The following is a 15320-nucleotide window of genomic DNA, read 5'->3' as shown; positions in this document are numbered from 1 at the left end:
ACCTGCTCCCCTCCTGCTCCCCTGTCCCTGCTCAGGGTGCTGTCACCCCTGGGTGCCCCTCGGGGGGTCCACCAAGGCACAATCTTGCCTTGCGGCCCCCAGGCTGAGCCCGCAGGCGTGGGGCTGGGGTCCCACAGGCAGGGACACTGGGTTCTGTCCCCTCCCCTGCCTGCACGGGCGCCGGGGCGGCTGCTGCCCCCAGGGCTGAGAGGGCTGGAACCGAACAGGTCCTGGTGCACCGGGTCCCGATGCTTCCCGGTGCGGAGCGGGCTGGTACCGAGCAGGTCCCGGTGCACAGAATCCCGGCACCGAGCAGGTCCCGGTGCACCGGTTCCCAGTGCTCCCCAGTGCCAAGTGAACTGGTACCGAGCAGCTCCCGGTGCACCGGATCCCAGCACCGAGCAGGTCCCTGTGCCCTCGGTGCCAAGTGAGCTGATACCGAGCAGCTCCCGGTGCCTCCCGGTGCACCGGATCCCGGCACCAAGCAGATCCCGGTGCCGAGGCAACCGTTTTCCCCGGGTGGTGCCGGTGCTCCCAGTGCCGAAGCCCCTCCCGGTGCCGGCGGGGCGGGGCGGGGGCGGAGCGGGAGCCCCGGGCGGGCCGGGAGCAGCACCTGCGAGGGGCCCGGGGCGGCGGCGGGACCATGCCGGTGATGAAGGGGCTGCTGGCGCCGCAGAACACCTTCCTGGACACCATCGCCACCCGCTTCGATGGCACACGTAGGGCGGCGGGGAGCGGGAGGGGCTGCACCGGGCAGGGGGCGGCGGGGGCGGCGGCGCTCGGACCGGTACCGGAGCCCCTCCACGCTCTCTGCGCTGTCCCGGGACACCCCGTGCCGGCTCCGGGACACTCCTGTTCCCCGTTTCCGTGGCCAGGCTCGATGCTCCGGGAGCCCCTCCCATGTCTGCAACCGGGGTCGGTGCTGCGAGACCCCCCGTGTCGTGGCTCGGTGCTCCTCGTCCTCCCGATCCTCTCGTTCCCCGTGTTTGCAGCCGGGCTCGGTGCACCGAGACCCTCCATTCCCCATGTCGGTGTCGGGGTTCGGGGCTCCCGGAGCCCCCCGTGTCGGGGCTCGGTGCTCCGAAACCTCCCATGTGCGTGTCCGGGCTCCGTCCTCCGGGACTCCTTATGTCTCTGGCCGGTCTTAGTGCTCCCGACCCCCGAGTTCCCCGTGTCTGCAGCCGGGCTCGGGGCTCCCGCACCCCCCGTGTCGGGGCTCCCGCACCTCCCATGTCCGTGACCGCTCTCGGTGCCGCCGTACCCCTCTGTGTCAGTGTTCCGGGACCCCCCATGTTTCTGGCCGGTCTCAGTGCTCCCGACCCCCCGTTTCCCCGTGTCTACAGCCGGTCTCGGTGCTCCGGGTCCCCCCCATTCCCCATGTGCGTGTCGGGGTTCGGTGCTCCCAGACCCCCCGCCCCGTGTCGATCCTCCGTTCCCGCACAGGGTCGCTCTCCCAGGCGGTTCAGCACCAAGGACAGAGCCAGGGCGGTGGAGGGGGGAGCGGGACCCGAGGGGGGGGCTCGGGGTTGGGGGGCACAGAGGGGACCCTGGGAGGGGTTGGCATGGCCGGGACCCCCCACCCAGGCCGCCACATCCCCCCCCCCAAGGACCTGTCTTGGCCCCATCCTATGCCCAGACCGATGGGAAGTCCGAGGGGGGGTGGCACACGGGTCGTGCCTGACCCTACGGGGGTCGAGGTGCTGCCCCAAGGAGCCCCCGGAGTTGGGGTCCCCTGGAGCATGTGGGGCACAGCCTATACCTGTCGACTCTGCAGCACATGGTGCTGCCGCTGTGGACGTTGCGGGGTCTTTGGGGAGCCCCCCTGCTGCCCAGCCCAAGCTCCCAGTTAGCAAAGCTCCTGCTTGCATGGGGTTAACAGCCATGGAAGGTTGGGTACTGGGAGCCATGTGTTTTGGGAGGGGTGCGTCTTGTGCTACCCCAGCACCATATGTTTTAGGGTGCCTTCCTACAGCTGGAGGTGCTGGCATGGCCCTCGGAGCTGCCCTCCCCTCCATGTGCGTGTGCTGGGGACAGGATGGATTAAGGTCCTGGTCATGCCGAGGCGCTGCGTGGCAGCTCCTGGCACCGCTGGCACGACGCAGCCACCCGAGGACAGGCTGTGTTCAGGGCTGACCCCACATTCCCCCAGAATCACTTGGAGCAGGAGCCTCCTGGGCTGAATATGTCTCACCTTGCTGTCATGGGAACGATGCCGGGAGCTTGTAGCATCTTCCATGGCACTGTTAGGGCACCGGCAGCAGCCTTGGGTATACCCTGGCTGCGATGCTGAGCTGGCTCCTGGCCTGGTGCAGAGCATCCCAACTGACACAGGATGTTGTTTGCCCATAGGAGCTCTTGTTTGGGATGTTGCCTTTGAGACTGCAATGCACCACGAGGCAGGCAGCCCCCTGACCCCTCCCAGATCAATCTGAGCTGCACCCAGAGGTGCCAGAGCAGAGCCGTGTGGTCCTTTGCTAGTGATCCTATGCTAGGGCAGAAGCCAAGCATGGCCCCAACATCCATGTTCCCACCAGGATCATGCTCTGCTGAGCTGGCCAGGAGTTCTGAGACATCCCCCAGCTCTGCTATGGTGTTAGCAAAGCCCCCAGAAGCAGCAGGGACCACTGTCCCCAGCTCTGCTGGCCCTGGGTTTCCCAGGACCAGATTTGGCTCTCTGAGGAGGAGGGTCCTTGCGGGAGCTGCTGCAACACCCTGATGCAAAGCTCTGGGAATTTGCCCCTAGGAGATGAGATTTCCCCCTCAGCATCGTGGCTGCACCTTGCCTTCAGCTGTGCCAACCTGCCTTCCAGGCACTTTTAAACAGTGTCCAGCTTTGAGGGTTTGATGTATCTCTTATCGGCTTTATCTGCCATGGAGAGGGGCTTTAGCTGCATTGATACGCCCTGCGAGTTAACCCTGTCTCTCCCAGGCAGCTGCTGCCCTCTGGGCACACGGGTGCCCATCCAGACAGGTTGGCCACTGCTGCAGGGCACAGCTGAGCCCCTCCAGGGCTGCATCCCCCTGCTTGGCAGAGCTGATCCCAAATGCCAGACTTTTTTTTTTTTTTTTTTTTCCTTTTCTAATAACACATCCTGGACAACGCAGTAATCCTGGCTCCCCAGAGCCAAAATCTGGCCTTAGTCACAGCTTCAAGCTATTTTTGCCTCTCCAAGCTAATCCTGGGCTGAGCTGTGCTGTGGTGGCCCTGCTGCATCCCCGTCGTACCAGGGCTGCCTGTAGCTGCACCCCCTCCTCCCTGCAACCTCCTCTGCCCTTGCCCTGCCTGCGCTGCCCTGGCACTGCTCTGCTGTCGATGCACAGAGGTTGGAACCTGCTGCAGGCTCCCCTCCTTCGTTAAGAGACAGGGCAAGACCACGTCTGCCTGCTCCCAGTGCATGGATGGTGGGATGTGGGGTGCTGGGCTGGGATCCCGTGGGCTGGAGACTGTGTTGGGGCTCAGAACACCCCGATGTGCCCTCACAGGGCGCAAACACAGCCTGCACCGCCTGCACACCTCGCTTCCTTGGCATCCTTTTAGCACAAGGCCATCTGTCCCGCTGGCACAGAGCCTGCGGCAAGGACCCACAGTGGCCCTGGGGGCAAAGCCCTCGCCCGGGTCGGGGGCTGCAAGGGGGAAGAGACTGTTCTGCGTCTGGATAGGGTGCAGGGCTGGCAAGGGCTTTCCTCTGCCTCCTGCGAGGTCCCTGATGGGGTAGGGTTGATGCCAGGGAGGCTATACAGTGCTCTGAGAAACCACAGATGCTGTTTCCCCTGTACCTTCATGCTGGTGCAGCGTGGGGAACTGGCTCACCTCGGGCTCTGTGATTTTCTCCCACCCTCTTGGCAGATGGTGTCAGGACGCCAAGCTTTGGCTGGAGGTCCCAGCACCAGAGCCCAGTGCCTCTGGGCTGGCAGCGCCCGGCTTGGTTTGCTTCTGTGCCCGCTAAGCTGCCTTGAGCCCCTGCGGGAGGTGGGAGCAGCAGATGGAGAGGGGGAGGCATGAATTGCCTCGCTTGGGATGGTGTCTCTGGTGATGGGAGCCGGGAGCCGGATCTGGGCTCCTTTCCTTTCCAGTGTGTGGGGCTGTCCAGGATGGGTCCTTGGAGGCAGTGGGGCAGCGGACGGGCTGGCTCTGGGAGCAGCCAGCAGCCGGGCAGAGACCTGGCTCCTCATCCCAGAGGGATGCGTGGGCAGACTGAGAGGGATGGGCTCCCCTTCGTGCCCCTTTGAGTGGCCTCAAGCCCTCAGGGGAGGCTGCATCTCCTTTCAGACAGCAACTTCATCCTGGCCAACGCACAGGTCCGCCAAGGCTTCCCCATCGTCTACTGCTCCGACGGCTTCTGCGACCTCACCGGCTTCGCCCGCACTGAGGTCATGCAGAAGAACTGCAGCTGCCGCTTCCTCTACGGGGCTGAGACCAGCGAGCCTGTCCTGCAGCGCATCGAGAAGGTGCTGGATGGCAGGCAGGAGTACCAGACCGAGGTCTGCTTCTACAAGAAGGGTGGTGAGTGGTGCATGGGGCTGGGACCTGCGAGCTGCTCCGGCTGGGACTCAGCCCCATGCCAGTCCTAGCTTGAAGCCACCGAGCAGCGGTGGGGCTGTCCTGCCTTCACCACCCCTCTCCTCCACTCAGGAACTGCGTTCTGGTGCCTGTTGGACATCATGCCCATCAAGAACGAGAAGGGAGAGGTGGTGCTCTTCCTTTTCTCTTTCAAAGACATCACAGAGAGCCGGAGCAGGAGCCATCCGAGTGAAAAGAAGGAGGGTGAGCCGTATCTGTGGGATGGGGACAGGATTTGGGGAGCACAGTGGGCACGTGGCAAAGGGACTCCCAGTTCCTGGCTGGGTCCTGCCTGATTCGTGCAAGGAGGGGTCCCCAAAGTGGCCCTGCTCTGTTGCACCAGCAGTGGCACAGTGCTCCCACTAACCCAGAGTGTCTTGTCCGCGGCAGAGAAGCAGAGGAGCAAGAAACCTGGGAGCTCACGCCTGCGGGCGGCACAGAGGCAGGGTCGAACGGTGCTGCACCGGCTCAGCAGCCAGTTTGCCCGGAGGGACCGCGGCGAGATGAAAATCAACCGTGTAAGGACTTGTGGGAGCCCTCAGCTTTGCCTGGTACCTCCTGGGCTGGGTGGGCTGGTGGGGTTACTGCTCTCCCAGGACCAGTCCTACAGTAGAGCCCAGTCCCACTGGGATGCTGTGCCATACACGCACCTCATTGGCCTCTCCAGGCACCGAAACGCCCTCCAACCGCGGCACCTGCGCCGTTGTCCGGGGTGCAAATGTAGTTCGTTTGCAGTAGCAGAGAGCAGCGGATGGCTGTGGGGAGAGCAGCTCTTCTGGCAGCTCTCGCAAGGTTGTCTCTCACACTTTAGCTGTCAGGAAAACCCAGCCGCCTGCTCGCGGCACAGCCGTGCTGGCCCTGGGGAGTGCCAGGAGCGCCGTTACCAGGCTGCAGCAGCCACAAGTGTGTGAGCGTTGGGGCTTCCAGCAGCAGCAGGGATCAGCATCTTCTCTGTGCCAGCCCATTTGTGTGGCTGTGGTGACCCAGCACAGGGTTCCTGGGCATGGCTGCGGCATGGACAGGGGGGATGTCACCAGCCAAGAGTGGTCAGGGTCCCAGAGCTGGCTTGTTGGTCTCTTCACCCAAGTGATAGGTGATAAGACAAGAGCAAATGGTTGTGCCAGGGCAGGTTCAGCTTGGACATCAGGAATAATTTCTTCACTGGAAGGGTTCTTAGGCACCAGATGAGGCTCCCAGGGCAGTGGTGGAGACCCCATCTCTGGAAGGGTTTAAAAGACGGATAGATGAGGAGCTCAGGGGTAAGATTTAATAAGTGGACATCAAGTGGACTTGATGATCTCAAAGGTCTTTTCCAACCTAGGGATTCTATGAGTCTATGATTCTAAGCAGGCAAGGAGTCTGAGTGTACCTGTCCTGAATTGTGGTGGCTGGAGGTGCTGGGACAGGGATGGACCTTGCTTTCCCCTCGTTGAGGCTCGGCTCCAGCTGCCTCCAACAGTGTCGTGTCCCTGTGGAGGGTGGTGGTGGCGCTGCTTCATCCCATGGATTGGCACCTGGGATGGCTCTGGACAGCAGCTAGCAGTGCCAGTGGATTACCTCTAATAGCATTAGCGTAGCGTTAATTTATGTGCTGTAATCGGGCATTCTGTGCCCATCTCTGAGGGTGACCTCAGCACAGCCCATGTGCCCCACTGGAAATGTGCGTCCATCACCCTGGAATTGGGAGCTGTCATCCAGGAGGGCCACGAAGAAGATGTGAGGGCTGGAGCACCTCCCGTACAAGGACAGGCTGAGAGAGTTGGGGTTGTTCACCCTGGAGAAGAGAAGGTTCCAGGGAGACCTTAGAGTGGCTTCCAGGACTGAAAGGGGCTCCAGGAAACCTGGGAAGGGGATCTTGATCAGGGAGTGCAGGGAGAGGATGAGAGGGAATGGTTTTGAGCTGAAAGAGGGGAGATTGAGATGAGATCTGTGGAAGAAATGTTTCCCTGTGAGGGTGGGGAGGCCCTGGCCCAGGTTGCCCAGAGCAGTGGTGGCTGCCCCATCCCTGGAGGGGTTCCAGGCCAGGTTGGATGGGGCTTGGAGCAACCGGATCCAGTGGGAGGTGTCCCTGCCCATGGCAGGGGGTGGAACTGGATGGGCTTTGAGGTCTCTTCCAACCCAAACTGTTCCATGATTCTATGAGTCGGGAGGAGGGGGCACTGTGGTGGTCTCCACCCCCTCGTTCGGGATGGCCCCTGTGCCATCCATGTTCCACCTTGCTGCTTGCTCCCCCAGAATGTATTTGAGAACAAGACATCCATCCCTGAGTACAAAGTGGCCTCGGTGCAGAAGTCCCGCTTCATCCTGCTCCACTACAGCATCTTCAAGGCCCTCTGGGACTGGCTGATCCTGCTGGCCACCTTCTACGTGGCTGTCACCGTCCCCTACAACGTCTGCTTCACAGGCACGGAGGACAGCCTCTCGGCCGCCCGCAGCACCATCGTCAGCGACATCGCTGTGGAGATGCTCTTCATCCTGGGTAGGTCCATGCCTGGGGCTGAGCATCCATGTGAGACAGGGAACGGGGGAATGAGACTTATTACTCTCTACAACTGCCTGAAAGGAGGTTGTGGAGAGGAGGGAGCTGGGCTCTTCTCCCAAGTGACTGAGGACAGGACAAGAGGGAATGGCCTGAAGCTCCACCAGGGGAGGGTCAGGCTGCATATCAGGAAAAAATTCTTCATGGAAAGAGTCATTGGGCACTGGAACAGCTGCCCAGGGAGGGGGTCGAGTCACCTTCCCTGGAGGTGTTTAAGGAATGGGTCGATGAAGTGCTGAGGGACATGGTTTAGGGAGTGATAGGAACAGTTGGACTCGATGATCCAGTGGGTCCTTTCCAACCTGGTGATTCTGTGATTCTATGAGATCAGAGGAGCGGACCTTAGAGGTGATGGAGAAAGGAGCTGGCATCGCTTTGGCCCTGCTGCTGGTGCTGAGCACCCCGGGATTGGGGTCTGGATTGGGTGCAGACGCCAGCTCAGCTCCCTTAGCCACAGAGGGGGTGGTGAGGGCTGATCCTGCTCTCTCCGAGGCAGACATCATCCTGAATTTCCGCACCACGTATGTGAGCCAGTCGGGCCAGGTGGTGTACGAGCCCCGCTCCATCTGCATCCATTACGTGGCCACCTGGTTCTTCGTGGATCTCATCGCCGCTCTGCCCTTCGATCTGCTCTACGTCTTCAACGTGACCGTGGTGAGTGCTGGGGGTGGGGGGCAGCAGGGGGGGAGGCAGCTCCTTTTGCAGGGGTCCATGCCTTGTGCATGGGGGCAGCGAGGGGAAGCAGCGATGGCAGCTATAGCGCAAAGCCTCCTACGCAGCTTAATTTAACCAGAGGCTGCCACAAATGACAGGAATTGCCAAGGCACCTCTCCGGGAGCTGCAGGCAAGTGCCTCACTGGCACTCAGCACCCAGAACTCAGCACACTTGTGCTCTGCCCAGGCTGTGGAGCAGCTCCACATCCCAGTACAAAGTACCTGGTGTGCACAAACTGTGCCAGCGAGAGGCACTGGCACGCTGCCCGCTCTGGTAGCGGGGTGCTCACAAGGGTGGGCACACAGGGTTGTGTGTTGGTGATGAAGGCAGGTCCCAGCCTGAGCCTCCCTGGGCTCTCGAGAGGCCGCACAGAGCAGAGGGTGAGATGAGCAGCGCAAGTGCACTGCTGGCACCAACCCCTTCCCATCCTCTGCTAATTGGGGCACGGAGGGGAGGAGGGTGGTGAGTGCGGAGGCTGTAATTACGCGTATTGGAGACAATGTGCAGGGAGGACAAGGACACTTGGGGCTGGAACTGCACCCCGTGAGCCAAACCCGGCTCTGCTCATCCCTCGGCGGTGTTGCCTGGCAGCAAAACAACTGTGGCCACAGCCAGGGCCATGGCTGGGCTGCAAGGGCAGCTGTGCCCTGGGAGGGGAGACCGCAGCGCGAGGGCACGAGCAGCGCTTCCCTGCAACAGGTTGCCAAGGGATTGAGGTCTCAGGATGGGCAGCCCTGGCAGGGACCCTCTGGGCAGCGAGGAGCAGTGGGAGTGGGTCTGTGCTGATCTGCTTCCATGGGGTCTGACACAGCGTCTGCTCCGGCACAGCCCCTGCCTGACCCACAACTCTGGGCTCCTGTGTGGCGCCTGGTGCAACGCTGGCAGGAGGCAGGAGGATGAGATGGGAGCTTTGTGCGAGGTGGGAGGCCCTGAGGCAATCAGCATCACTGCGTGCTGAGACCCACCTGCCTAAGCCAGGCTATCTCTGGCTTTCCGTGTCCAGGATCTCTGCAGGCGAGGCACAGCATCTTACAGAGACTTCCCCTTGCAAATAGATTAGATCAGCTTTCTGCCTGCATGGCTTCACCAAATGCAGCCTCTGGTAGCAAAGCCATTGCTTTCCTTCCTGCCTGTCACCTCCTTCTCCAGCACCCCAAATCTCCTGGAATGATTCGAAACCTCCCAGGGTAATTCAGTGCCCTGACAAGCTGCGACGCCAGCTGCCTGCTGGGCGCTGGAGGCTGCTGGCCGATGAGGTCTTCCCAGTCAGCCCCATCGCCCACAACCCTCCTGGCAGCTGTGGAGGGTGGTGAAGGGTCCCTGTTCTGGGGGGGGAGGCAGGGGGTCCCTTTCTGCCTCCAGCTCCACCAGGTTCACACGCCTGCCCCGCTCCTCAGACCTCGCTGGTTCACCTGCTGAAGACGGTGCGGCTGCTGCGGCTGCTGCGGCTGCTGCAGAAGTTGGACCGCTACTCGCAGTACAGCGCCATGGTGCTCACCCTGCTGATGTCCATGTTCGCGCTGCTGGCCCACTGGATGGCATGCATCTGGTACGTCATCGGCCGCAAGGAGATGGAGAGCAACGACCCCCAGACCTGGGACATCGGTGAGTGGGGCTGCGCACCTGCGGGGGCAGATTGGGGTGGCGAAGGGAGAGGGCAGACCCACGGGACAGGCAGCAGTGGGGTCTACAGACCTTCTGGCCAGCTCCTGCCTGCAAAGCGAGGCCAGGGCAGGGGTGGGAGCCGTGCTAAGCATGAGGCCCCTCGGCAAGCGCTAACCCCTGGCTGTGCTTGGCAGGCTGGCTGCACGAGCTGGGCAAGAGGCTGGAGGCTCCCTACATCAACAACTCAGTGGGGGGCCCCTCCATCCGCAGCGCCTACATCGCCTCCCTCTACTTCACCCTCAGCAGCCTGACCAGCGTGGGCTTCGGCAACGTCTGCGCCAACACCGATGCTGAGAAGATCTTCTCCATCTGCACCATGCTCATCGGGGGTGAGGCGGGGAGCGGGGCAGGGCTTGTGGGGGGCTTCCTTGGTGGCTGCCGGAACGGTGGGTGTGTGTCCCCAGGCAAGGCAGGGCACTGGGGGGAGGCGATGAATGTGTGTGCCCTGTGGGACAGCCCTGGGGCTGAGGTTAGTGGAGAAACCTGCCGTGATGCACTCCTCTGCCCCATGCTGCTGGTGGGGCAGAGCCCAAGTCCCCAAACACCACAGCCCACAGCCCCCCAACCCAGCTGGCCCCTCGCGGGACCTGACGCTGCCCTCCCGGTCCCCAGCACTGATGCACGCTGTCGTCTTCGGCAACGTCACGGCCATCATCCAACGCATGTATTCCCGCCGCTCGCTCTACCATACCCGCATGAAGGACCTCAAGGACTTCATCCGCGTCCACCGCCTTCCCCAGCAGCTCAAGCAGAGGATGCTGGAGTACTTCCAGACCACCTGGTCTGTGAACAATGGCATCGATGCTAATGAGGTAGGAGATGTTGGCTGGGTTGGGCCAGCCCTGCTCCAGCCCACTGTCCTGCACCCAGCGATGGGGCAAGAGCGTGCAGGAAGATGTGTGTTTGTGTGCACGGATGTGGACATGTCCATGCTTTCATGCTGGAGGGACCAGAACTGGGTGCCATGACTGAAGGAATCGGAGAATAAGTCTTATGAGGAGCAGCTGGGGGAACTAGAGCTGTTTAGCTTAGAGAAGAGGAAGCTGAGGGGAGACCTTATTACTGTCTACAACCACCTGAAAGGAGGTTGTAGCGATGTGGGTGTTGGTCTCTTCTCCCAAGTAACAAGTGACAGGATAAAAGGAAACGGCCTCAAGTTGTGCCAGGGGAGGTTTAGATTGGACGTTGGGAAAAATCCTTCACTGAAAGGGTTCTCAGACACTGGCAGAGGCTGCCCAGGGAGGTGGTGGAGTCTGCATCCCTGGAGGGATTTAAAGGACAGGAAGACAAAGTGCTCAGGGATGGTTTAGTAGTGGACAGGTATGGTTGGACTCAGTGATCTCAAAGGTCTTTTCCAACCAAATGATTCTATGAGTGGGGCAGATTCCTGCCAGCACAGGGAGCAGAGACAGCCCATCACCATAGCCAGAGCTGTCGTGCGTTTGCCAGCCAGGACTGCTGGGCTCTGCCAAGGCAGCGGAGCAGCGAGATGCTCCATTCCTGCAAGGGATTTGTCCCTTGGGGCTGGAAGGCTGTGGGAAGGCTGTTCCCTGCCAACCACACCCCAGCACCCTGGCCGCGTTCTCCCCAGCTGCTGCACGACTTCCCCGACGAGCTGCGTGCGGACGTGGCCATGCACCTCAACAAGGACATCCTGCAGCTGCCCGTCTTCGAGACGGCCAGCCGGGGCTGCCTCCGCTCCCTCTCACTCCACATCAAGACCTCGTTCTGCGCCCCAGGGGAGTACCTGCTGCGCCAGGGCGATGCGCTGCAAGCCAACTATTTTGTCTGCTCCGGCTCCCTCGAGGTCCTGAAGGACAATGTGGTCCTGGCCATCCTGGGTGAGGGAACGCGGTGTGGGCTCTCCCCCAGCCCCTTCTGCTGCCCAGGCGTGGACTCCAAGGCTCACATCGTTGGCTGACCCCTCCTGCAGGCAAAGGGGATTTGATCGGAGCTGACCTGTGCAGCACGGACCAAGTGATCAAAACCAACGCGGACGTGAAGGCGCTGACCTACTGCGACCTGCAGTACATTGGGCTGCGGGGGCTCTGCGAGGTGCTGCAGCTCTACCCCGAGTACGCCAGCAAGTTCACAGTAGACATCCACCAGGACCTGACTTTCAACCTGCGGGAGGGCAGCGAGATGGAGGTGGGTGCGTGTCCTCCTTCGCAGGCCCCTTCCCATCCTCAAAGCCCCAGAGACTGGAGCGGGGCTGGGGTTCCACACAGCCACAGGAGGGGAGTTTGTCCACTCCCTGCTCCTGAGCTCCAGGCTCCAAGGCTGGGGTGGGGGCTGCGGCTGTGCCACCCTGTGCCATGCAGGTACGTCCCATCCTGGCTCCTCTCAGCTCCATGCAAGTCAGGAAATTGGAAGCGAGAGTATTTGCAATGCAGGAGGCTGAGGAGGATGTAGAGAGCTTGGAAGAGGGGGATCAGGGGCTTGGAAACGGGGGGTGGAAGGGATTGTGGGCACCCCGGGACACCCAGCTGGGGCAGGACCCTTCCAGTGTGCAGGGGCAGCGCTGGGGGCTGCCAGGTTCAGTTATGTTGCCAACTTCGGCAGCTGGGGGGGTGTTCTGCTGCAGAAATAGCTCTGCAGTGCTTTTCCTCCCCCATCTCTGCTGCTGGCTCCGCATTGGTGCCTGGAGGCTCCTCCAGAGCACCTCCAGGCCCTGTATGAGGGGGTGAGAGGTTGCTCTCTACATCCCAAATAGCCCTACCAAAACCCACCGTGTCCATCACCCAGGAGAAGGATAAATAAACCAAGGTGGGGGATGCAAACAGAGCCTGCCAGGTCCTGCAGAAGCCCTGTCACCCACCTCTGGCTGGCAGCACGCTCCCGGGAGAACTGATGCTCTGATAGCTGAGCCAGGCTTAGGAATTGGGGTACAGCCACAGTTCCAGCTTGGGACACGTGGGCTGAGGTCTGGCAGCTCATCAGTGTTATGAGAGCAGCAGAGGAAGATGATGGCGACAGGGTTGATGCATGGGGCTGAGAGCAGTTTGGCCATCCAGGAGGGGACCAAGAGGCCGGGAGAGTGTGTGTCATGGCAGAGAGTGGGTGTATGTGTGCCCGGAGCTGTGTCTGCCCACAGCTGGTCCCCATGGAGCACACAGGGGTCCCCACGTGCCGCTGAGCTGGTGCCATCTGCTCTCTCCACAGGGTCTGTGCCGCTACTCCCGGTCCCCACGGCTGTCCCAGGCACCACAGGTTTGTGCCATGCTGGGAACGGGCACGGGGGAGGTCAGGGCAGGGGTGGCTGTGCCCAACCTTGGAACCTGCGTAACGACCAGTCCTGACCTCCACTCCACGCCATCTGCAGCCTCGTCCGGAGAGTGGTGCCACCCCAGAGAAGTCCCTTCCTTCCATCCTAGAGGACGAGGAGGAGCCCGACGAGGTCTTCCAGTACTCGCCCACCACCACCACCCGCCGCAAGCTGCTGCTGCCCCAGCTGAGCAGCCCAGCGCACCGCGGCTCCCTGAGCAGCCTCCTGGGTGATGAGCTGTGCCAGATCTCAGCCTTACGGCGCAACCGCCGCTCCCCAGCCCGCTGCAGCCAGGGCCGCAGCCCCTCTCCGCAGTGCCGGAGGGATGCCCGGCTCCCAGAGCGGGAGGGCAGCATGGGCAGGAGGTTGCCCAAGCTCCTCATCCCCTCCTTGCACACCAACGGCCCCCCGGACCTCAGCCCTAGGTAAGGGTGGGACATGTTGGTGGCTCGTCCAGCTATCGCCAGTGCTGGGCTGCGTGGAGCCTCATGAGGCCACTGGGAATGGTGGCAGAAAGGCAAAGGGGTGGCAAGGGCCATCCATCACCCCGCTCCCTGCCCTAGAGTCGTGGATGGGATTGAAGACAACGGAGGGACATCAGAGCCACAAGCCTTCTCCTTCAATGTGGACCCTTTGCTGCAGAGCGCGGCAAGGGACTCCCCAACGTCAGGTATCACACGGCAAGGCCAGAGGTGCTGAACACGGGGACAGGGCACTCGGGGAGCTCTCTGCCACCATCTGTGTCTTCTCCAACAGGGACTGACACAAGCAGCCCAGCCCTGGTGGTGGAAGCAGAGGAGATAAAGCAGAACATCAGGAGGCTCAACCAGGAGGTGTGGTGGGGAGCGGGGCTATGGAGTGTCCCCAAAAGCACTGAGGACGCTCGGCTGGGTGCACCCGCAGGCGCTCACCACTCTCCTTCCCCTTCCAGATCAACCACCTCAACCAGGAGGTCTCCCACCTCAGCCAGGAGCTGCAGCGCATGATGGAGCTGCTCCAGAGCCGCCTGGGCGACCCGCAGCCCCTCACCTGCTCCTATCACCTGCCTGTGGCCACCTTGTTGCCCCACTGTGCCTCGCCGCCCTCCACCGCAGTGCCCCCCTCACCTCCACCCGCGCCCCCCAGCTCCCGCAGCTCCCCCTCTGCCAGCCCCCGGGCCAAATGCTGCCCTGTCCGCAGCCACTCGGCGCACGCCACCACCAGCCCCGCCATCCACGCCTGGGTGTACGCCGAGGGGCCGTGCTCGCTATTGGGGGACAACAGCCCCAGCCCTGACCCCAGCCAAGCTTCGGACTCACAGCCCCCATCGCTGCCGCCCCGTTCTGCCCACTCGTTCCCTGGCTGCTCAGTCAGCAGCCAGCCCCGTGCCCACCTGCAACCTCGCTCCAGCTCCACCAGCTCCCACTGACCCCACGGGCCCCGGGGTGGCAGTCGGGGACCCTCACCCTGGGGGACTCTTGGCCTTGAGGGTCCCTCGCCCTGGAGGACTTCTCACCCTGGGTAATCCTTGCCCTCAACAGGCCCTTGTCCTGGGGACCCCTTGCCCCAGGGACTCTCATCCTGGGGGTTCCTCATCCCGGGGACCCTTAAGGGACCCTCACCCTGGAGGTTCCTCATCCATGAGGGTGACCCTGAGTGACCCTTGCCTTCAAGGGACCCTCACCCTCAAGGGACCTTCACCCTGGAGGTTCCTCACCCTTGAGGGGCTCTCATCCTGGGTGACCCTCGCCTTCAAGAGATCCTGACCCTGGGGGACCCTCACCTTTGAGGGCTCCAGCACCCAGGGAACCCGCACCCTTGAGGGCTTTTTGTCCTGGGATACCCTCACCCTGGGGGTTCCTCACATTGAGGGATCCTCACCCCTGAGGGATGCTCGCCCTGGTGGTCTTCTCACCCTGGGGACTCTGGGCCTCTTGCCTGCTGCCCCTCTCTGCCCTCCCCACTGCCCAGGACACGCCACCTCCATCCTCACTGTGGTCTCCAGCTCTGACTCCACCATCCCAAGGCCCTGGTAGGCGAGGGCTGGAGTGGGGCAGCAGTAGGGGGGCACCCCACGCCCTGCACCCCCACTGGACACCAGCAGGGATCGTTTTGATACCATTTTATACTCTTTGCCCATGGGTTTTTTTTTACAACCAGGCTGGGCCTGGCAGCCCCTCCAGCTCCCACTGCACCTGGAGCCATTGTGGGGTGCTGGGGGTGTTCCTGGGGGGGGGTGGTGTCCTGGCTGCTCCTGCCCTACGGTTGTAGTCTATGCGCTTTGTCCTCACCCCAACGGGAAATAAAGGCTCTATTTTTCCAGCCCTGGCTCTGCTGACAGAGAAGGACGTGGGGGTGAGGGGTGGCAGTGGCTGAGCATGAGCCGGCAGTGGCTGAGCATGAGCCAGCAGTGGCCCAGGTGGCCAACAGCATCCTGGCTTGGATCAGCCATGTTGTGGCCAGCAGGAGCAGGGGAGGGATCGCCCCGCTGTCCTCATTGCTGGTGAGGCTGCACCTCGAATTCTGGGTTCAGTTCTGGGCCCCTCACTGCAAGGACTTTGAGGGGCTGGAGTGTGTCGAGAGAAGGGAACAGAGC

General features: G+C 62.3%; 1 protein-coding gene across 1 annotated transcript; it reads left to right on the top strand.

The window, feature by feature from the left end:
- Positions 1-588: 588 nt before the first annotated feature.
- On the top strand, positions 589-15009 carry KCNH4 (potassium voltage-gated channel subfamily H member 4). Its single transcript, XM_054088343.1, has 16 exons — positions 589-719; positions 4271-4504; positions 4634-4765; positions 4952-5079; positions 6797-7040; positions 7597-7754; positions 9213-9420; positions 9615-9809; positions 10093-10292; positions 11072-11321; positions 11414-11628; positions 12643-12690; positions 12803-13170; positions 13309-13415; positions 13502-13578; positions 13677-15009. Exons 1-16 carry the CDS (start codon positions 644-646, stop codon positions 14151-14153), a joined length of 3117 nt encoding a protein of 1038 aa, XP_053944318.1. The 5' UTR covers positions 589-643; the 3' UTR covers positions 14154-15009.
- Positions 15010-15320: the final 311 nt, after the last annotated feature.

The sequence above is a fragment of the Cuculus canorus genome, chromosome 25 (genome assembly GCF_017976375.1).
Source record: "Cuculus canorus isolate bCucCan1 chromosome 25, bCucCan1.pri, whole genome shotgun sequence".
Classification (NCBI taxonomy): domain Eukaryota; kingdom Metazoa; phylum Chordata; class Aves; order Cuculiformes; family Cuculidae; genus Cuculus; species Cuculus canorus.
The sequence above is the reverse complement of the archived record's forward strand: the minus strand, read 5'-3'. Positions and strand labels throughout refer to the sequence as shown.